Source organism: Leucopleurus acutus, assembly GCF_964270905.1.
Source record: "Leucopleurus acutus genome assembly, chromosome: 6".
Lineage (NCBI taxonomy): Eukaryota > Metazoa > Chordata > Mammalia > Artiodactyla > Delphinidae > Leucopleurus > Leucopleurus acutus.
Window position 1 is genome coordinate 115,822,793 of NC_139149.1, and position 22,506 is coordinate 115,845,298.

The window sequence follows — 22,506 nt, forward strand, 5'->3', positions numbered from 1 at the left end:
TTGAATCCGTCCAGCCTGAGGTCTCAGGAGCCTTTCCTTTCATCAACTATAATGAAATCTCTTCATCACTGACAGCCTGATGGTTGAGAAACACAAATACACATTTTTCCTTAAACATTCCAAAAATCTTCATAATCATACTTGAAAACAAGGCATGCTTTGGGAAGTGAAGTAGAGAAAAACGTGTTTTGCTTAGTCCTTTAAGTCAGTGAATTAATCTGAGCGTGTCAGGTTAGTTTACCCCTGGATTAAAGCTGCATCTCTCTGCTGGTAATAATTCGGTCTCAGCGCAGCCGCTCCATTTTACGGAAGGACTGTATGGGGCAGAAGCCTTGTTTTTAATCACCGTGGCAATTAAGTCGTGATGTAACTCCTAGCCTTCTTATACACGCACCAAATGTACATTTAATTTAGCTGTTTATAACAATAAACTATAAAGGTGACACAGTCAGCCTTCCATATACCCAAGGTTCTGCATGATTCAACCAATCACGGATTAAAAATATTCAGAGGGGAAAATTCCACACTATTCATGTAGCATTTACGTTGTATTAGGTGTTACAAGTCATCTAGAGATGACTGAATGTGTACAGGAGGGTGTGCATAGGTTATATGCAGATACTACGCCATTTTATGTAAGGGACTTGAGCATCTGCAGATTCTGGTATCTGGGGGCGTCCTGGAACCAACCCCCCGCAGATACCGAAGGATGGCTGTACACTGTTGCTTTGCTGTTAACCATTGTCATTGGCCTGAAGGTGCCAAAAGCATGTCCATCGTGGTTTTGCCAGAAAGTTACGGTTCAAAGGTGAAGTCAGTTAAAGAGCTTCCTTGCTATTTGAAACTTTCTCCTTAGCCATGTAGTTGTAACTTCCTCACATACCCTCTGACATGATTCACACAAGAGGAAGTAAGATTTATGTAACCTAAACATTATCAATGCAAAACTCAGTTTGCAGAATCTGTAGACAAGGGTCAGAAATTACAGCTGTCCAGCAGGTGCAGGAGAAGGTCGGGTCCTTGAAACCAAATGAAGAAGATACCTTTTCAAGGAGAAGGCGCGTGATCATGTGAGCACAGGACTCACATGACCACTGGCCAAGACGTTGGTGAGCTTGACAAGGGCACTTTTGATGGAAATAGTGAGGGCAAAACCTGACTGTTTTGGGCTCAAGGGAGAATAGGAGAGATGCAGAAAGAACCCAAACTCTCTTTCAGAAGAGCATTTTCTGGGCTTCCCTGGTGGCGCGGTGGTTGAGAGTCCGCCTGCCGATGCAGGGAACACGGGTTCGTGCCCCGGTCCGGGAAGATCCCACATGCCGCAGAGCGGCTGGGCTCGTGAGCCATGGCCGCTGAGCCTGCGCGTCCGGAGCCCGTGCTCCGCAACGAGAGAGGCCACAGCAGTGAGAGGCCCGCGTACCGCAAAAAAATAAATAAATAAAATAAAATAAAATAGCATTTTCCATCTGCGATCCTCCTTGAAATTGTATTCAAGATTTTGTTTGTACTTGCATTTTTCTGGGAAAATAATCTGTCACTTTCTTAAGATTCTCAGAGCTGATCCCAAAAAGCTTAAGACTATTGTATTATTAGTGGTTGTTTGGGTGTTTATAGCATTTATTTCATTTTCAACGATTTTAACCAGAAATGAGCTAAATTTCTGTGCTGGACACCATTCTTTGCCAAGATACAAGCCTATTTGTTTTAGGATATGAAAGTTTATGGAGGAGCTCCACAATTAGGGTGCTAAGTAAGAGACGGGGGGAAGGTGGAAAGTCAGCAGTGGATGGGTTTTCGTCGCTAGCCGGGTGGCGTGCTCCCCCGCTCTTTCCTGTGACGCACTTGATCTAAAGAAATAACTCTAGTTAAAAATCACAGACCTTGAGAACTTGGATCCTGGGGATAAGAGTCAAACCTTCTAATTTTTACAGACACAGAACAAGCCCAGAGCAGCGAGGGGGCCTGCTCAGGGCCAGGGTGCTGTGACAGCATCAATCCCAAAGCCCCTCGGGGGCCCGGAAGTGGCCTCTCCTGGTTGGTGGGCGGGCAGGGTTCCCCACTGCGCCTCCCCCGCCAGGGGGGCTCATCTCAGGCCATCAACGCGTAGGGCCAGTTTCTACTGTTTTTCATATTTTAATATTTGGAAATCTTTCGTTTGCAAAGTTCAAAGACCCTATCTTTTTTTTTTTTTTTTTTGCGGTACGCGGGCCTCTCACTGTTGCGGCCTCTCCCGTTGCGGAGCACAGGCTCCGGACGCGCAGGCTCAGCGGCCATGGCTCACGGGCCCAGCCGCTCCGCGGCACGTGGGATCTTCCCGGACCGGGGCACGAACCCGCGTCCCCTGCATCGGCAGGCGGACTCTCAACCACTGCGCCACCAGGGAAGCCCAAAGACCCTATCTTTTATCTCTTGACTGTCTCGAAATACAGGCCTTCTTCACTCCACTGACAGTGATGATAAACCCTTAAAAATGGAAGAAATTTTTTTTTCTAGCGTTTGTATGGACATTCTCAGAAAACCTAGATTTAGATATCATAAGTACTTAATTTTCTCTACTTCAAGCTTGAGAGTGACACATCTGTTGACCTTTTGCCTAATGTAAATAGAATGCTTTAGGTAGAGGAGGAGAAAGGATTGCTCAGACTGCTTCAGAGTCCATGAATTAGGGCAGCAGCTGCCATGGAAGTTTCATCTAATGCTAATGGATTTTATGGTAATGCTAATGTAATTGCGTTTGTAGATACATACGAGGTCCTAGCAGTCATGGAACTAGTTGAATTTCGTTAAGACTTTCAAGGCTGCCGGTTTTGTTTTATGTTGTGCTGTGCCTCAGGTAGCTTTTTAATTGATCTTGGGCAACTCTTCTGTGTTGTGTTTCTCTTCCATCCCACCTCCGACAGTCGCAGCCTGACTTGGAGTACGGGCGTCCCTACGCTTGGGTGAGATGAACATGTGGCCTGATCCTAATAGTGTTGCGTGGGAGATAGTAACCTGTGGCGTTTCCACTAATCTCATGAGCATTTGTACACCTTTGTTTTAAAAGACACACATGCCACGCACCTGTTCTTACCTGGGGACTGAGGGCCGGAGGGCAGGTGCACACACCACAGTGAGCTCTCTTCTTCCCAGAGCCTCCTGGGTACAGCTCTGACCCTCATGGGTGGGTCTGGAACCCAGGTGTGGGTGCTTGACCATCTCCCGCACCCGGCGGCCCGTGAGCACCGTTGTCTGCCAGGCTTTGGGGTAGCAGCTGCAGACACCAGATGGGAAGGATGGTGTCTTCTTCAGGGAACTCAAATCAGATCAAGAATTCCCAAGCCTCTACATTTCCTTTAAAAGATTGAATTTAAAGTCATTTGATCTAATGAAAAATTGATTATTTTCTAATCTGTATCCTTTCAAATTAAATGTCCCAGATGGCTCTTTGGCCAGAAGGTGCTCTTTGAGAAAGACCCCAAATCCAGTAACAAAAACGAAGCCTTTAGATTTAAATTCAGAATTTCCCTTCTTACATCCATCTAGAAGAGTTTGATCGCCTTATGCTTTCTGAAAACCTGTAAACTTAAATTACACTAAAAGGAAGAAAAATGTAATCTCACCAGCATTAATCACACTCAGCATTAAAGTGACTCAGCACTGAAATTATTATAGCAGATTATACACTTCTTCACTTGAAGGACTTTTTCCGCAAGGATTTTGTGCTTCATTCATTCCATTGCATTGAAAAACTATCTAGCGAACTCCGGTTTTTAAAATATATTTTTACCCTTAAGATGACAATTAACAGGACCATACATCAGCACAGCACATCTGTCCCCGGAGTCTCCCGGGGAGGCTGCTGTTCCCCCCGTTAAAACTAGATTGAGTACATCAAGGATTGCACTTCAGAGCTGTGACTTTGCCTTGCTTATTTTGTTTCCCATCTCTAATGCCCTTGAAGGTGCTCTGTCTTTTGACTCAGTAGAAGAATACCTAAAACTATTCATGAAAATAATAACAGTTGCGTTTTGCATGGTCACGCCTGAAGTTGGTTATGCTTTGACAGCACTGCATGGAGTCGTTAGCATTCTGACTAATCACGTTACCATGAGAATAATAGGTTTTGATGGGACATTTATTCTTATATGTGACTTATCCTCTTTTAGAAAATGCTGATTGGTGAATGTCTTTATTTTGTTCTGTCTTAGAGCAGTGCTTCTCAGTGTTACTATATGTAAGATTCACCTGGGGAACTTGTTAAAATGCATATTCCCGGGCCTCCGGGTATTCCGATGTCCTGGGATGGGAAGCACGCCCCGTGACCAGGATGCAGGTGGTCTGAGGAGTGTTGAAAAACAATTCTGTAAAACAAAGCTGGGTGAACATCCGAGACCTGACTTAAGGTGAAGGTGATATATGCCTTCTGTGGACTTTTTACTCTAATGTTGTTACAGTTAATTTTCAACTCTCCTTATTACCATCTTATGCCACTAAAAACAGCTCCACCCATCTGAATTCAACACAGAAAAACTACCCAAGAGGAGAAAGTTGGTGTGTTATTTAAGAAGGTCACAGTACTTCTCACTACAGAGATGTTGTTGGTGAGGTCTACACATTTGGGAGTACGTTGTAGGGATACGTTCTCTATGACAGAGTTTCATTACAACAGAAAAGTGTGGTTCCACAAAGCCTTCAAAAGAAGGGTTTTTCCTGCATTTTCATGGAAGGCCAGAAGAGAAAGGGACAACTGAAGGAGGGCCTTTGCTCTCCCAACCTTCACCCACCCTCTGCTTTACGCTGCAGGCTAAATGAGAGAATGAGAAGATCAAAAAGGAGAAATCCATCTACAGCAGTATGTATTTTATAAGCAACAGTGGAAAGCCAGAGGCTTTATATATGTAATACATTTTTCTTCCTTATTTATTAGCAAGGGGAAAGTCGTCTAAAATTGATTGACGTTAGCCTTCAATATTAATTTTTTCCAGAAACTAGCTTCTAGACAGATATCAAAGGAATAAGACTGAGGTCTGAGATATACGAGTCCTTGACATGCAAGATTATTTCTCTCAAGAGAGAAAAAAAGGAAATTAGACTGAATAAAAATTCCTGCCAATCTCCAAAGGTTTTTTTACTAGCAAATTTATTTCAGAAATGTTTTAATATACTCATAGTTTTAAATTTTAATTTTGAAGGATTTCTACATACTCTTTTTCATTTAGAAACTTCGAATAGACTTGCTTTTGAATTGTAACACAAGTAAGTACACAGTTTTATAGTCAGGGTTTCATGAATCTGGATTTATAATCTGCCCGGAAATCCATATATGTATTCTTCATCAACGTCACAGCTGCATAATACGTGCTGAAGCGTCTCCCCTCCCCCGAACTTTTAACAAGGAAACGTATCCTGTCCTTCCTCGGTACCAAGCACTTAACCATACAGTCAGCACTGATCTGGGCACCCATTCTAATCAGCTTTAATCCTCACAATGGCCTTGTAAAGTATTTATTACCATGCACGTTTTCACAGCCAAGGAGGTAGAGAGGTTCCAGTGGATTAAATTAACTTGCCCAAAGTCATATGACAAAGCTTCTACTGGAAGCTGGACTCAGGTCCATGATCCCCTGGCATCTCCTTCCATGTTTAGCAGTTGTGGGGACTGCTCCTCCTTTTTCTGTCTCAGGAGCTGGTCATGTCCCTGACACTTGGCGGCTCTTATCTTGAATCAGCGGAAACTTCCTTATAGATGAATGAGAGCAGTTCTAGAGCCCGAGCTCTGGCTGGGAATTGGGAAGAGAAGGAAGACAAGCATATGCTTAACTTAATCATTCTCTTTTTTTCTGGAGAACAAATTATGAACTCATAAAATATGTGCTCAGATTTCACTTTGAAAAATAAAGTAGGAGGACTGGATGAATGAAAAACTGATAGAGAGGATGTACTGCCATGATAGACATTTTTTCCATGATGAACGTTTGCATTTAATTATAAATTGAGTAGAAGCTCTCTCTGAATCTTCTGAATACAGCTTCATAATGAGCCGTGGTTTTTAAGGACTTCATGCTGAACCAAGAACGCAAGACGAATTGACTCAGGTGGAAGTCATCAGCCCACGTTGCCTGACATCCAGGCTCCTCACAGGCTGGGATTCCCGCATCATCAGCACAAAACTGGAACCAAAAACTGCCGAGGAAATCAAGTGCACCCAGGCCCATGCGCCTCACTCCATGGGGACTTGGCATTTCCTCCTGTCCCCGAGTGAGTGCCCCGTAGTCACAGTGACACTGTGATTCGCCGACGGGGCTGGTTTCTCCTGAGGTGTAGTTGAGCAGATCAGGAGCGTGGAGGCAGCGGGGGGGCCTGCCGGGATGTGTGCTACCCTGGCCGTGTCCATCCGCGCCACTCCGAAAACTCACTTTGTACCCGGCTAATTCTTCCCTGCTCATCTGTACCTGTGTCTGCATTTGTATACTGATGTCCGTTTTTCTCCTTTTCTTCGCTGAAACAGACAAATGGTTATGATGGAGAATTACATGGATCCCAGTCCCTGAATAGAAGATCTGGCAGGGTTAGTAAATTTGCATGACACAAAATTCAAACAGGTTGCTGCAAAGCTTTTTTCAAATATCGCTAAATTTAGCTTCTTTGGTTATTTTCTGTGTTATAGTAGTTCTGTGTGTGTGTGTGTGTGTGCATGATAGAATGAAAGCTAATGTTTTTCAGTTGGTTAGCAATGTTAGACTGTTCGTCTTCTAACATTCTAAGTGTTAAGGTAAGAGATCGACATTGAAAGGAATCTCTTAGGTATTAAAAGGTCGAATTAAGTACTAGCTCCTTCATTATTTTGTTGCCCTGGGTGTATGTGTATAATGTGCATATGAAGTGTATTCCACTCTCAAACATACTTAAATTCAACATTTCCACTGTTGCCCACCTCTCTCATTTGTAATTTCAACGACACATACCCTAGAGCCTGTGTTTTGCTGACCACTGAGATGCTCGAAGTACTCATAGCTCCAGGGAAGGAAGCAGAAGACGAGCTGAGGGATGCTGGGGTGGGGGTGGGGGGGGCAGAAGAAGAAATGAACCAAGAGCAGGGCAGCCAGTAAGAAGTGGGGGAGGTCCCGGTTTGCCAAGGAAGTCATTAGGGATTTCAGGTGGTTAAACCAGATACATTTTAATTCAGTTTCTTGACCTGCCGCAGATCTCTTATACATTAAATTATCTAAAATCTTCCTGTTCCTGCATTTGCTTCATTTATTTTCTTGTAGTAATACACTTTACTAGCTGTATAAAACAGCATTTCTTTTCATTTGCCTTAATTATATTAAGCAATATCATATATACGTTTAAATTATATTTTCAGGTTTCAAAGGGGTAACGGGACGCCCCCTTAGCGTTCTGAAACTGGCCAGTCAGGTTTTACCTTCCCGTTCCTATGAAGGATTGCATACACTTCTGTTGCAGCTCAGCTTTTCTCATTCCAAACTAAAAAATCTTCCCAGTTTAAAGGCTGTGTCTTCCTATTTATGTTGCCTTTTGCACTGACAGCCTTTGGACTTTCTCAAGCTCTGTCATGTTTGTCTTTAAGGTCATACAGCACTCCGGGGACAGAAGCAAGCGACATCCATTCAGTTCTTATAGGATGTTGACAGTTTTGCTTCCTGTGCTCAGCATCCCTGAGGGCTGTTTAGTGCAGGCTTTATAGGACAGGAGCTCTGATGGCTTCCCACTGCTTGTTGGGCTTAAATTGACTAGTCAGTAACTTTTCACCCTAAATGCATAGTTTCACCATATCGATCACAAAGAATCATAGTTCAGAGTTGGAAGTTACTTTAGAAGTTCTTCAGTCCAACTTCTACCCAATATTACATCCTTCTCTAGAGCATCCCAAACATGTAGTTGCCAGCATGTTTGTGACCATACAAGGTGGCATCAAGCTTTACGTCGTACATATCTCCATATAGTTTAATCTTTGATTTTTACGTTGAAACGGTAGAAGTGTGCCTTATGATTTAGTTTAGAGTAAGTAAGGCCTCTAGAACTCAGATACAAAAGAACTTGATTATAAAACTGTTCACCACAGAGTGAAATTGGATATAAAATTGATTTAATAAATAATCGAGAAATACTGGGTTGGCCAGAAAGTTCGTTCGGGTCACAAAAACCCAAACAAACTTTTTGGGTAACCCCATATAATGATTGAAGGACCAAGTAACGTACTTCTAATGTAGCATCTTATATAGGAGCAGGAAACTCCAGGAACAGTGTAAGGATGGGCTTGGAGAAAAATTGGATGGGAAATGAGAAATTTCATAGACGTCAGAAGTACCAGTCTGTGGGCAGGAAGGAGATGGCCAGGACTGATGGTGTTTGTTTCCTCCCTGGAGCCTCGGGGCTGAGCTGCAGCCCTCAGGCGTGCTGGGCTGAGGAAAGAGTGAAAATCGTGCAGTACATGGAATTTTAGTTACCTAAGAAGAGATGTCATATGGAAAGTCTAGACTAAGGTTATAGATGGTCCATCATGAGATTTAGTAAGGAATTACAGATAATAATAGCTAAATTTAAATATAAAGAGTTAAATAATGATAATAGTTAAATCACACGACCTCACTGAGATATAAACACTGAAAAGTAAAACACAGCTTAGAACCCCTAGTGGTTAAGAGTTTCTGCTGTAGTAGCGGGTATCAGTTCTCTAGCTGCCTCTGCATTCCTGGAGTACTAATACTGGTTCGGTTGTGTCATTCCATATTTGCCTTTTGACCGGGTGGTGCTTTGGGGAGAGGAAGGAAGTGCTCATCACTTACCTTGTCTTCTTTGCTGCTCAGAATTCCAGCTACAGCGGTGACAGCAGATTCTCTACTTTGTCGTCATCCAGAGAGGACACCTTGGTTGGTTTCCATTTAAATCTTTCACATCCTCTCTGCAGAAACTACAGGTTTTGTAGCATGCAATCCCATATGTGTAAATTCCACTCTCTTTTCTCTTTGAATGTCTATTTTATGAAGTTTCCTTTGGATAACTGTTAAAGTCCGTTTTGGGGTGGTAATTAACATGATATATTTAATTCGGATTTAGCCCACTCTCTTGCATTTGAATTCAGATTCAAATGTTTGAATGCAAATTGTGGGGTTGAGTTAGGCACGGTGAAAGAAGGTATGTGGCTCTGTAGTAGTTGGAATTAATCAAAAGGGAAAGAAGAAAGCCCTGAAATTCTTGAGAATTCTTGAAAGCAGAATTACTTTGCAGGGTACATGCATACTAGGGGCAATTTCACAAGGATGGAATAGACTTGGAATGAAAATCAAATCAAATCCGAACGTCCACACAATAACATTCCTTCCCGTACTTTAAGAACATACACCAATCTTGATAGGCAAATGTTTCTCAATTATTTAAGAGCCCTAATAGGTAAGGCTTGTTTATCCTACCTAGGTGAGATTTGTATTCACTCAGCAAACATAAGGGAATTAGTTTAGGTAGGGAAGTCACAGAGACAAGCAGGTGAGTTAGGTCCTCCGGAAGCATTTACTTGTAAAACAGAAGACAGACCCCCCCCCCCCCGCGCCCCCTGCCCCTCGCACTAGTGCGGAAACTGATTTTGCCAGGAAGTGTCATAACAAAGAATGTCAACTGAATCTTAAAGAATACGTAGGGGAAAAGAAAGAATAAATAGAAACTAGCCAGGTAGAGCCACAGTAGTCTAACCCTAGTCCTTCCGTCGTCCTCACCCCTGTCGTGCCTCAGCCCCGCCCCCAACTTTCTACTCCTGCTGCGTGGGGAGGGCGGAAGGGGGCGTTCCAGACACTGCCGCAGCTTCTCCCTCTCTCCATCAGCTTGCCCACGCCCCAAACCCCCACCGCTGCCCCCCATAATAATAAATCCTCCGACCCTTCCTTCCCCTAGTATGTGAACTCTGACAATATAAGATCAACTGTAAGCACCAAAGGATTGGTGGGTTTTGACACCTTGAGTTTTTTGTGTATTGTGTGCATTTTCTTAATTCAGCGGGAGATTTTGCTGTTGAAAAGAGCACTTCGTCATTCAGAAAACTTTACTTCCAAGCTTAGATACTTTCTGTAAAATAGAACATGGTGTTAGTTATCTAATACTTGGATGTGAATTATTCACCAAAATTAATTGACAAAATGGCTTCTACCCAGGGCATTCTCCCAACCCCTGGAACAAGTTTCAGGGTTTGTGTTAAAATATTAGAAACTTCCTCCCTGCGCACCCCAGGATTCCACTTGCCTGCCCCTCAGGTCATTCTGGTGCACCTGATCCGAGGCATAGGAACGACAGGCACAAGTTACGGGATCTCTAGAGGATGGGGAGATGTCTTAGCGTGCCACCAAGTTACCCGAACTACTTCATCCCCTTCAAGGGCTGCCCTGGGTTTGCGTAATCAGTAGAATACTGCTGACATGGAAATCTGAAACAGCCAGCCTCCTCTTCAAGGGTCCTTTAATGTGGATAGGACATTGTATTTGGGGAAACCGCTAATTTATATAGTAGTATTCCCCAGAAATCTCGTATAGACTGTTGGTCTCAGAAATGTCCCACTGAATCTATCATGTCTTCTATGAATCCTGAACACATGCGCATTGTGTAAATACCTAACCAAGCCCAAGATCATCTCCAATGAAATATTTTATTACGTAGAATAGAGGTTACTATCTCTGCAAATTCCTGATTTTGAGTTTTTCCCACCAAACTGTAAAAATTAGAATTTGCTTTAGAAAGACCTTCAGAATCCCACTGACCTTGCTGTCAATTCAAATTAATGAAACCTGGTTTTGCCTGTGTGTAGACTCTCAAGTCCTAATTTAGTCCCAGGTGATAGTTCTGTCAGTTAACTGGGCTGCCTTATTTCCTTCCCCTCATTCTCTCTTCCCTGCAAGCGCATGTCCTTTACCCATCTTGTCGCAGAAGTCAATTTCGTGTGAATTGATGATGCCTTTGAGGTGAAATAAAGCTGTGAGCCTTTTTCCCCTCCGGCCTGTTTTCTCTGATTACAGGGACTTTCCTGCTCTGACTTCGGGCTTCTCAGTCGTGGCCTTGCTCTCAGACCCGTGTCTGCCCAGAATGGAAACCGGGTCTGTCCTCCTCCTTTTCACATCATTCTTCCCTCTTCTTTCCTTCTGTTGTCACTTGAATTGCTGATTAAATGGACGTGGATACTTCAGCCTCTTCCATGTGAAGTCCAAAGAGCAAAGCTTAGTAGATGTTTCAATTGGCTTGACTAACTGGCTAAGACTTTTCTCATCCTTTTAAAGCAAGTCAAAAATAATTTAAGACCTTATAATTTTTTTAAAAAAGGAGTTTAGGAAAAAGGAGGCTCTATTAAATGTATACTTTCAAAAGCTCAAGTCCAAGAAATTGGTCTCTCGGGTCTCTCCTCCTTTTCCAGCAATTGTTCCCCATTTGGGGTTTCCTTTGTTTTTTAAAAACACATTTTTTCTCCTGTAAATGTATCCAGGAAGCAATTTGGAAGGCTTTTGTGCATAATCTAACTCCTCCGTCTTGGAAAGTGGGGAGAACGGCGTTCTCTGCTGTGTTTCCTGTTTATACAAGGCCGTCCCCGAGGTGCTTGGCCTTTTTAGCTCCAGGTATAGGAGTCCTGCTCTCGTAGGAGGAGGTCAGAGGCCGAGCTCCAAGAACACATCACGTTATGGAGGTTGAACTGCCATCTCCCTGCATTGTCGTGTTCCTTGGCGTTGCTGAGTGATTCATCCCTGTTCCTGCATGTTCCCCGACCAGCTCGTGGGCCCCCTGCCCCGGGCTCTCCGTGGCCTCTGCCGGTAAACAGGTTATGATGCTCTTTGGAGGTGAGGCTCAGGTCACACGAGCGAGCTGCCCTTGTGTTCCAGCACACCCCGCACAGGCTCTGTCTCCGTTCGGGTGTGGGTTCCCCTGTGCCAGAGACGTGCCAGCCCTGGGCAGCTGCAGCCCCTCTACAGCTCCTTTGTATCTTGGAGACTGTCGCTGGGATCCTCTGATAGAAGCAAACAGGCTCTTCCTGCCGCACTGTTCCTGTGTATTAACACCCCCAAGTGCTTTCTTCACCTGGGATTTTGAGTCGTGGGTTTGGGCTCTTGCTGGTGTCGTTGACGTTGTCACCATTCTGTCTCGCTCCCCGACCCTTTCTTCTAGGAATGCCTGAAAAGAGAGGCCCAGAAAATAGCCATATTTCAGAGGTTCTGGGGAAGTTCACTATTTTTAAAGTTAGAAATCATCTCATGTTTATTTTCCTTGTAAATGTGGATTTCCATCTATCAGAGTTATTGAAGGCATGGTGCCTTTGTGGACTTCTTTTCCTTATAACAGTTGTACAATAACTTGGCTGTCATGATCACCAAAAGCATCATAATTACCTTGTCACTATTACTTGTTGCTGTTTTTTCAAGGGTTTAAAAACCTGCCATTTGCTTTCATCCTCCAGCCCTCCTATATGTACGGCGCTGCCCTGCCGGCTGGAAGTTACCGGGTGCGTGTGCTTCCCACAACCCCTTGCCCGCTTCTGCCCACTCCGCCCATTCCCACCCCCACCCCCGCTCTGCCTAACCGCCCCCCCCCCCCGCCACGGCCCCTCAGCACGCACGCGCGCCTCTCCCCCACCGAACACCTGCTCTGAGTGCGGTGGACTTAACCTGTTTGCAGCCCTTCTGGGGGTGAATTACCCCTTTATGTGGAGCTTACACTTGCAGCCCCCTTTGGCCAGATCTGGGGTTTATTTCTCCCGACAGCTGACAGTAGCTGGGGAAGACACGTGTTTGTATAGGATTGTTAGGCAGAAATAAAGTATTGGCGACATTTACTTAATCTATTGGCAAAAAGAAAGATAGGTTTTTATTGCTTTGGTAACCTTAACAGATATTAATCCATTATGTTATATTATCTTGGAAATTTCCAGTTTTAAATACCAGGTACTTATGCCCTGCAGGAAACTTAAGTATTCAAAGTAGCCACACTCTGATTGTTAATAACTTTCTGAACTTCCATCAGATCGCACACTTATGAATTAGATGTATAACTGGTCCAGCAAACCCGCTGTGTCCTCAAGGAGAAACAGGGGAAATTAAAGTTCCATTCATGGTATTGTAAGCGCCTGTTTACCCTCATTTACCCTCAGTGATTGATTACATAGGATTTTCAAGTTAATGAAATGTTCTGTTCTCTAGTTAGCAATTCTTAAAGAATTATAAGATAATTGAGCTATAATCAACATGCTATTTTTATTACAAAGTCACTTCATATTGGAGTAACTTTCTAAGCATCAACTATGAGGATGCCATGAGAAAATCCAGGATATTTGAACTCTCTGCTCGTTTTAAATCTAGATTTACAAGTTTTTACTTAGCAAGGAATATTTTTCAGAGTCATAGATTTAAAGGAGGTTCCACTGCATGCCAGTTGGTTGATAGCAACTGAAACTTCTCTCACTTGGACTTTTTGCACGACCCTGTTTTTTTGCTGCACAGCCTTTGCCTGTGGAGGTGGTTTTGAGCCTTTCCTGCATGTCTTCCATCGTGATGTTTTTCAGGACGTGTTCCTGGCATGTGTCACTCTTCCTTAGCTTACATTTCAGTGTTTCCTGGGTGCCGATGGAGAGAGGAAAGGTGCTCTGTCCTGACAGTCTGTTTTCGTCACAGGCGTCTGTGTCGGATGAGAGCAGTCTCGGTGGGGCTCGGCGGAGCAGTGCCTGCGGTTCCCACGCTGTAAGGCACTTTCTGTGTTTCCCGAGCTTTCTGCTGCATGACCCTGGGGTGACTCTCTCAGCACAGCTTCAGCCCTGGGAGATAACTAACCAGAGTGATAGGAAGGAAACACTGTCTCATCCCAGTTTTCCATGGTAATAAGGGTCATGGATAACGTAAGTCATATAGCCTTTGGTGTTAGTTTAATGTCCTCACTCGTCAGTTTATGTTGAGGTCAAAGGGAGAAAGAGTCATCTTAATTGAGTTTTATCTGCTCTTTCCCTGCAACAAGGGGTGAAGTGATCTTATAATAATAAAAGGAGTCAAAGAGTCAAAAGGGAATTCAACAGGCCACAAATTATTCTCACCTCTGGATGATCGAGGAAGATGAACAAATTTAAGGACTAGAGTATTACACATAAGGAATTTCCTTTTCCTATTTTGTTGTCCTTTCACCCCTTTGAAGGATTTGAAGTGATAGGGTTTCTCAATGAAGGTGTAGTAGTTGTACAAGAAATACTTGTTGAATGAAAAAGATGAGTGAAGGATAAAGGAAAACAAAACGGGCTGGGCCCATGGAAGTGCGGAAACTGGTTGACCTGTCCTGAGGATCAGCTGAAACTGGGCTTTGGACCCAGTCAGCCCTCCCCAGGGGCGGATGCTTCTGCGTCCTGAGGCTCCTGCACAAATCCTAGGAAGATGCATCCACGCCCCACATGAACGACGACGGCTGAGGAAATACTTGAAAGTGCTTTTATAATTTTGCTTTCGGAAGTCATTGACTACTTAATCAATTGGTTAAATGATCCGGCTTTACGATTTATTATATTTCCCCAGCCATGAATATTCAGGAATTCTTAGGCAGTAAGCCAGGGTAGCCTACAGGTTTCTTCAGAATGTAGTTTTTATAAATATTAATTATAATAATTGATGTAACATGAGTTTTTAAAAATTTTTATTGGGGTGTAGTTGATTTACAGTGTTGTGTTAGTTTTAGGTGTACAGCAAAGTGAATCAGTTATACATATACATGTATCCACTCTTTTTTAGATTCTTTTCCCATATAGGCCATTACAGAGTATTGAGCACAGTTCTCTGTGCTCTACAGTAGGTCCGTGTTAGTTATCTGTTTTATACGTAGTGGTGTGTATGTGTCAGTCCCACGTAGCATGAGTTTCTGTCGACATCTAATTGAACACTTGCATTGAACAATTTTATATTGCATAAAATTTTAATGCAGTGGAACCCGCTATATTGTCTTTTTCCAAGTTCTTAAATATTTTTGTAGGCCCTTAAAAAGCTCATAAACCATACCTAATGGATGAAATAGCTCAGGCCCGTAGGACGGATAAAATGCAACTAAATGATTTTCTTTTATCAGTAAGAGGCAGCAGCCTAACTCTTTAAGAGACTGGATCTTCCCGAGCACCAAAGCAGAACTTCTAATGTCTGGCGGGATGTACGTCTCCTAGATTCTCTTTAAGTGTTGCCTCTGTAGATGGACTTTTTCAAGTAGCCGATTGCTGACCTTCGGGGCCCTGTGACTGGCATCGCCGATTGCTCTTTTGTGTAGCAGTTATTTGGTGCTTTAAACCCTTCTGTAGGAACTGCCTGGGCGGTATGGCTTTAGGGAGTTAGGAGGTAAAAGGTCTTCTTGTCCCGACAGCAGAGTGCCTAAAATAGGGCTCCCGTCCCCGGTCTCACACCAGGCTGAAGAAATAAAAGAGAATCAAAAGATTTTTTTTTTTCCTGCACCTAACACCACACTCTCTTGCAGAAGGAGCACAGCATGCGTTTGCTGGATTACATGGGGCAAATTGAACCCTGGGATAAAATCCCTCAGAAGAGATCTCTGGGCCATCCGCTGTGTGCCAGCCACCGATCAGCAGGCCTGGTGGGAAGGAAGGTTCACTGACCTCTCATCCTTTCCCATCTCTGCCCCACCCCCAGCCCTCAGGATAGCCCTGCAAGGGGACGTGGAGTTCCCCACGCCCAGGAATGCTATCTCTCCAGGCTCTCTATGCAGCTAGGAGCTGTGGCCGCTGACAAATACACACACAAAAATGTGAGGACACTGCGCCTTGGGAGTCCCTCCTGTCCTGCCCTGCAGTACTGAGAGCTGAGTCCAGGCTGGCCCCAGGCCTGCCCAGGACAGTCCTGAGCCCTCTTTCAAAGACTTGTCCCCGTCTCCATTCTCCCAAGAAATCAGCCTCAGACACAGTGTGTGTTTACAATTAAAGGACTAATTACAATTACGGTTAAGTGATTAAATGACTAGTTCTTGAAAGTAGAACGGTTTTGCTTCAAAACCTTTCTACTCTGTACCTTCCTTACCATTCGTAAGCTGTGTGCATGTTGTAGGAAGGACTCTTGGCCGTGTGTGAAGTGACCTTCTTAGTTCTGACCCTCTGGGAAGCGGTCATCACCACCGATGCCAGTTGGTCCAGGAGCCGTGAGAGTTGTTTCTAGCAGAAAGTGACAGCTTGAGAAAAGCCCAGCTTGTATTCTCTTGCATAATCCTCAGAACCTGTGTGGTCAGTGTCTCTACTTCATGACATAGATGACAAGATATGTAACTTTCTGAAGTTCTCGTGGCCGATAAGAGATGGACCCTGGACTCAGATCTTGCTATTGAATAACTTACTTCAGCCCACATTAGCCACGCTGACTGCAAAGTATGGGTGACTCCAAAGGTGCCACATGGACCACAGTGACACAGACTTTACACTGATTCTTTTCCGCATGATCAAGTCAGATCGGATGATTTGAGACTCAGGAGTTGGGGAAACCTGGGTCAGAGATAAACCTTATTGACAACAACCTGTCATATCTCAGCACCATAAAGCAGGACTCGAATGACATAGGATACAGTAGGATTTGTCTACAGGAGGAAGTTTTCCTCTCTCTTGTATCAGCAAACCCAAAGGCGAAATACTTCTGCTTTAAAGTGCTGACGTTAGTTGTTTTCCTTTATTTTGAACAATAAAGCTAAAAGGTGAGGCTGGTAATGCTGGTAGATTTCTTGTACGTGCCATACATGGCAGTGATTCTTACACACAGTGTACGTACAGCTGTATTATCTGTGCATCAGAAACAACATCTTGCACCTACGTGTAAATACACAAGAAATATTTATCCAACATAGGAATGAGTCCAGGCAAGATGGGTCTGGGGAATTTGCTCATCTTGACCAAGGCTGTTAACAGCCTAAACTTGAAATGGTTCATTCAGCAAGTATTTCTCAAGTACCTACTGTGTGCCAGGCCTCGTCTGGTCGCTGGGGATTCAGCAGGGAACAAAATAGACACAGACTCTGCCCTGGGGAATTCTCTGCCCTGGGGAATTCCTCTCTGGTGGAAAAACAGGCAAACTAAACGATGGTATTTACGATCAGGACCGTGAGCGCCCCTGAAGTTTCGTGGCCCCATAATTTGCAGTAGGAATGATGCCTGCGGGCCTCCAGGGGGCCTGGGGGCAGGGAGCCGGCGGTCAGCACAGGCCTCGCAGGCCAGCTTCTCCGTCTGCCGGTGCCTGTGGTCCTAAATGGTGTTCGAGTTCCGCCTCCCCTCCCACCCTCCCCCCACCCTGCCTCGTTCAAGAGGAAGGTAAGATTTTCTTTTTAAGGTCTCATGAACCGCTTTTATGATATTTTTCAGATATGTACATACTTTTTTTCTTAACGTCTTTATTGGAGTATAATTGCTTTACAATGTTGTGTTAGCTTCTGCTGTATAGCAAAGTGACTTGTAGTGAGGTGGATGGACTTAGAGACTATCATACAGAGTGAAGTAAGTCAGAAAGAGAAAAACAAAATACCATACGCTAACGCATATGTATGGAATGTAAAAAAAATGGTTCTGAAGAACCTAGAGGCAGGACAGGAATAAAGACGCAGATGTAGAGAATGGACTTGAGGACACGGGGCAGGCTTAAGGGGAAGCTGGGACGAAGTGAGAGAGTGGCATGGACATATAGACACTACCAAACGAAAAATAGACGGCTAGTGGGAAGCAGCCGCGTAGCACAGGGAGATCAGCTCGGTGCTTTGTGACCGCCTGGAGAGGTGGGATGGAGGGGTGGGAGGGAGATGCAAGAGGGAGGGGATGTGGGGTATATGTACACATATAGGAAGGTAAGATTTTGTTGTTGTTATTGTTGTTAAACTGAAAATGCATTTAGGCCTATCACAAATGTGAATACAAATCAAAGTTACGGGCACAGCCTCCAGATACACGAGTTGCTGGTGTTTTCCTTTACTAGGAGAGAGGAAGTTTAGGTAGATGGGTAGCCAGACAGATGTACACGCAGGCCACCAGATAGAAGGTCCTGCGGCACTTTAAAAAGCCTTGCCTGATTTTGTATTAACCCTAAATCTTATTTTGCATTCACTTGCAAAGATAGTAGAGAGGCAAACTTTTGCATTGCCCCGAAGCCAGCCCCGCTTGTTCCGGTCTTCAGTTTCTGTGCCGGCAGGCAGCTCACGTTCTCAAGACCTGTGTCTTCCACATCGTGGAGGCTTTTCTGCGCAGAAACTAGGTGTCCTCCACACCCCAGCTGAACAGATGCTCTGTGTTACTTTCTTCCTACTAACCAAGAATTCTGTGTTTTTTGATAGTGTGATTAAGTTTTGTGTTCTGAGTGGCCACATGTCGAATGCTGGGAAGACACAACCTCCTTTCCCAGGGCCGGCCAGCGGCCGCACTAACCTCTCCTTCCCTTCTGGGCTGCGCCTGGCTGGCCTCACAGCTAACCGGAGCCTTTGTCTCGTGGCCTCCGTCCTCCTTGCATCTTCGCTGACCTGTTCCTTTGTTTCCATCTGCGTGTCCCGCGGCCAGCTGGGTGGGCAGCCCTCGGAGCACAGCGGCCACTTCAAGTCCAGCTCCCGCAGCTCCTCGAGAGGCAGCTCGGCGCGGGCCAGCCCAGTGGTGAGTGGGCCTCTCGCCCTTGCTGCTGTCCACTTCCTCCCTCCCCCCCCCCCCTTGGACCCTTCACTCCTCTGTCCCGTAAGAAGACCCCTCCACCTCCAAACGCCTGAACCGGGAGAAAGTAGGAAGGCTTTCCATGATTTATTTCAGGTCTAAGCAAAAGCAGGATTGGGGAGGATGCTTCCAAATTTAGAAAATGACTATTCAGTGAGCTCAGAATTGCACTGCTCAGTTTGCAAAGGATCATCTAGGAAGCTGCTGACAGCGCTGAAGAGATGGGGGTCTCACTGGGAGACGGGAACTTTGCGCAGTGCGGGAGAAATGTAGCCATGTGCCTGGATGTGTTGTTTTTATGATTTAAAAATTTGAAGGCTCTTTTTGTATTTGTCCCAGTTAATTTATTTTTTTTTAATTGGGGTATAGTTGATTTACAGTGTTGTGTTAGTTTTAGATGTACAGCAAAGTGAATCGGTTATACATATACATGTATCCACTCTTTTTTAGATTCTTTTTCCATATAGGCCATTGAGAAGAGTTCCCTGTGCTACACAGTAGGTCCTTGTTAGTTAGCTATTTTATGTATAATAGTTTGTGTATGTCAGTCCCAATCTCCCAGTTTACCCCTCCTACCCTTCCCCCTACTTCCCCCTGGTAACCATAAGTTTGTTTTCTACATCTGTGACTCAATTTCTGTTTTGTAAGTAAGTTCATTTGTACCATTCTTTTAGATTGAAGGGTTCACTTTTTTTTTTTTTTTTTTGCGGTACGCGGGCCTCTCACTGTTGTGGCCTCTCCCGTTGCGGAGCACAGGCTCCAGACGCGCAGGCTCAGCGGCCATGGCTCACGGGCCCAGCCGCTCCACGGCATGTGGGATCTTCCCGGACCGGGGCACGAACCCATGTCCCCTGCATCGGCAGGCGGACTCTCAACCACTGCGCCACCAGGGAAGCCCTTAGGTTTTCTTTAATATCACTAAGAAATCTTTCATAGTTTTTTTGTTTTTGTTTTTGTTTTTGCGGTACGCGGGCCTCTCACTGTTGCGGCCTCTCCCGTTGCGGAGCACAGGCTCCGGACGCGCAGGCCCAGCGGCCATGGCTCACGGGCCCAGCCGCTCTGCGGCATGTGGGATCTTCCCGGACTGGGGCACGAACCCGTGTCCCCTGCATCGGCAGGCGGACTCTCAACCACTGCGCCACCAGGGAAACCCCTGAAGGGTTCACTTTTAAACATTTTGTTTGGAACATTATCTGTTATTGGAGCCCAACAGTTTTTTAGGGTAAAGTATCGGCCTGCGAGTGCCACGGCATCCCTAGCTCTGTTCCATCCCCCACTGTCCCGTTGGTCCTCTGTTCAGTGCCTGTGAAACAAACGACAGAGCTGCTCTCCTGTTTGTCACCCGGCCTGAGATGACCCAAGTTCTGCTTCAGAAAGCAAGGGGTCCTGCTACCTAGTCTCCATCATTTAAGTCTCATTATTTTGTGTTTTTCCCATGGCCCTTGGAATTTTAGACAGTTTCACCGCATCTGATTCTTTGTATGAGGCACCTGTATTGTTCTCTTGACCATAAGGGATTGGCAGGGCACATCTGCCTGGGGGACATTTGGGATGGGGGGCTGACACAATGACCAGGGAAGGACGTCCAGTGGACAGGGGCTGGGCCGTGTGCCGAGCGACGTGCATGCCAGCCCTGCACCACGGGGGCCTCCACACCGAGGGCCAGGACCCCTCCTCATAGACCCTGGGCAGAAGAAGGCAAAGATGGGCGAGGTTGAACTTGGAGCTTGACTGTGGTTTGTAACTCACTTACACAACACCACAGTTAGACGCATGGATGTCTAAAATTCAGGAAGTGTTCCTGGTCATCAGAGAAGAGGCCATGGGGCTGAGTCGCCCACTTGCACACGTGCACCCGTGGGGTGCTGCTGATTTGCTTTTAAAATTAGATGCAGCCTTTTAAAGCCAGGAGGCTTCACACCCAATGCAGACGTCTGCTTCTCCTGGCGACGCAAACAGAGGAATGGATCCCTTTTGCAGACTGAGCCCGTATTGCTGAATCGGGGGCCTCAGTCCCCCCACGCCTGCCCTGCTTTCCACGACTCCAAGGCCAAGGCCAGAGCCATTCGTCACTGGGTTTGCCCGGATGCTCTCCTGCTAGTAGAGAAATGTTCTCTCCGCCGTTTACACATCGAGGGTGAGGAAACGAAAGATAGACGAGGCAAGCGAGTATTAGAGCAGGAGAGCCTGTTTCCCTGTGGAATTGAAAGCTGCCCCCGTCGCCCCCCAGCAATGAGGGTAGTAGGAGAAGCCGCTTCCTGACCGCACTGGGGTGGGGCAGGGAACGTGGCATGGCGGACACCCCACAAAGTCCGCTGCTTACTGCTCCAGCCAGGACCGGTCAAGCAGGGACGGTAAGATATCCAGCTGTTCCGTATCACGTACGTTCAGTGTTCAAAACCTGGCGCGTCGCTTCTTCCGCACGTGGCAGACGGGACTGAAGCGCAGCGTTCGTGAGCTGAGGGATCCCTGCGCCGAGGTGAGGAGCCCCCGTCTGCGCGGGCCGGCCTGCCTGCCTGCCTGCCTCCGCCTTCAAGCCCTTGCTTGCGTGTTTCCGACGGAAGTCATCGGTGTTTTCCCATGACAGACCCGACGCGGAGAGCCGCCCGTTCTCAGGCATGATGCTCGCTCTCTGGCGCTCACTTTGGGGAACACGAAAGTTCACGGTCGACAGAAGAAGCTGAGGCCTGACCCCTCTTGGGCTCCCTGCCTGGCGCAGCTCAGGCGAAGCAGGGAACTGTGCGCCCGTGATGATCTGATGTCTTTGGGTTTATTCGGGCGTCAGAATGAAGTCTCAGCCTAGCAACATGTCTAGTTCCCCGGATGGAAGAGACTGAAACCAGATATGAATTCCCCTGTCATCTGCTTCCTAAATCTGACAACAGTTTACTCCCACAAAATGGGTTTAGTGGACACAAGAGAGGTGAGCGTTCATCTTGCCCGTGTCCCTGGGGCCTGAGGACGAGAGGCGGGGGTCTCTTGGTAACTGGGGAGCCTGGCAAGACCTCTGCCACCGTCCCTTGGTCCCTGGAGAGCCCTGGGTTTGCAAGACTCCCAGGGGCTTGACTGGGCTGATTTTTCAGTTCATTACAAACAGGTCATCAGTTCCGTCTCCTTTCTCCCCTGACCCAGCTGCTCATTGACAAAGGTTGGCTGACTCAGGCTGGCACGGTTAGTGAGCAGAGGTCAGCATCCGGGCACCTCACGCGGGTGTGGGGCGTCAGAGCTGAGGACGCCTCTGGGTGTGGCCCTCAGGAGGCAGAGACACCTGTGTGCCGCGCAGGGCACTTCCACGCAGTTATGGTGGCTCCTGGTCATCTGAAGGATAGGGCACAGGCAGCATTCCTGGCCTCTGCAGAGGGTCTGGAGGACAGAGCTGAGTGAGCCCTCTGCTCTGTGCTTCCAAACCGCAGTCCTCTTCCACGGAATCTGCCCCGTTTCTCTTTTCTGAGCCTGCACAGTCACACCACTGGAAAGGGCTGGGAGTTTGCATTTTGGGCTTGCGAGACGAACAGCGTAAGTGGATGCATTTGGCCTTGTTGACTGGAAAGAGGCCAGGAAACTTGTGCTCAGACTCCCCTGGTCCTCCTGCCTGGGAGGGAGGCCTGCAGGGACAGGCGGTGCCCAGGGAGAGGCCCGTGGGGTGAGTGATCCTCCCCGCCTGGCTTCTCAGAAGGACGCAGAGCAGGAAGGGGGAGTTCCAAGACCCAGGTTAAGATGTCACAGCTCTCATTCCTGGCCGGGGACACCTGGCCAGGCACGTAGACTTCCTGAACTCCACCTGGAAAGACGAGTAATGATATGCTTGAAAACCAAGAACAAGAAGAGATTTGGGTTGATAACCTGCT

At 46.2% G+C, this 22,506-nt stretch overlaps 1 protein-coding gene across 8 annotated transcripts in view; it reads left to right on the plus strand.

The window, feature by feature from the left end:
• LRRFIP1 (LRR binding FLII interacting protein 1) overlaps positions 1–22,506 on the plus strand; it is a 142,905-nt gene that overhangs the window by 88,043 nt on the left and 32,356 nt on the right. The window contains exons 7-12 of one of the 8 annotated variants that reach the window (XM_082840879.1): positions 2,901–2,939; positions 6,488–6,547; positions 8,811–8,873; positions 11,001–11,078; positions 13,635–13,700; positions 18,527–18,604. The exons of 5 other annotated variants lie outside the window; for them this stretch is intronic. In XM_082840879.1, the coding sequence (XP_082697005.1) occupies positions 2,901–2,939; positions 6,488–6,547; positions 8,811–8,873; positions 11,001–11,078; positions 13,635–13,700; positions 18,527–18,604 (384 nt within the window). Of the gene's footprint in view, positions 1–2,900; positions 2,940–6,487; positions 6,548–8,810; positions 8,874–11,000; positions 11,079–12,424; positions 12,470–13,634; positions 13,701–18,526; positions 18,605–22,506 lie in introns of all 8 variants that reach the window. 2 more of the 8 variants (XM_082840880.1, XM_082840881.1) reach the window with 2 other exon arrangements.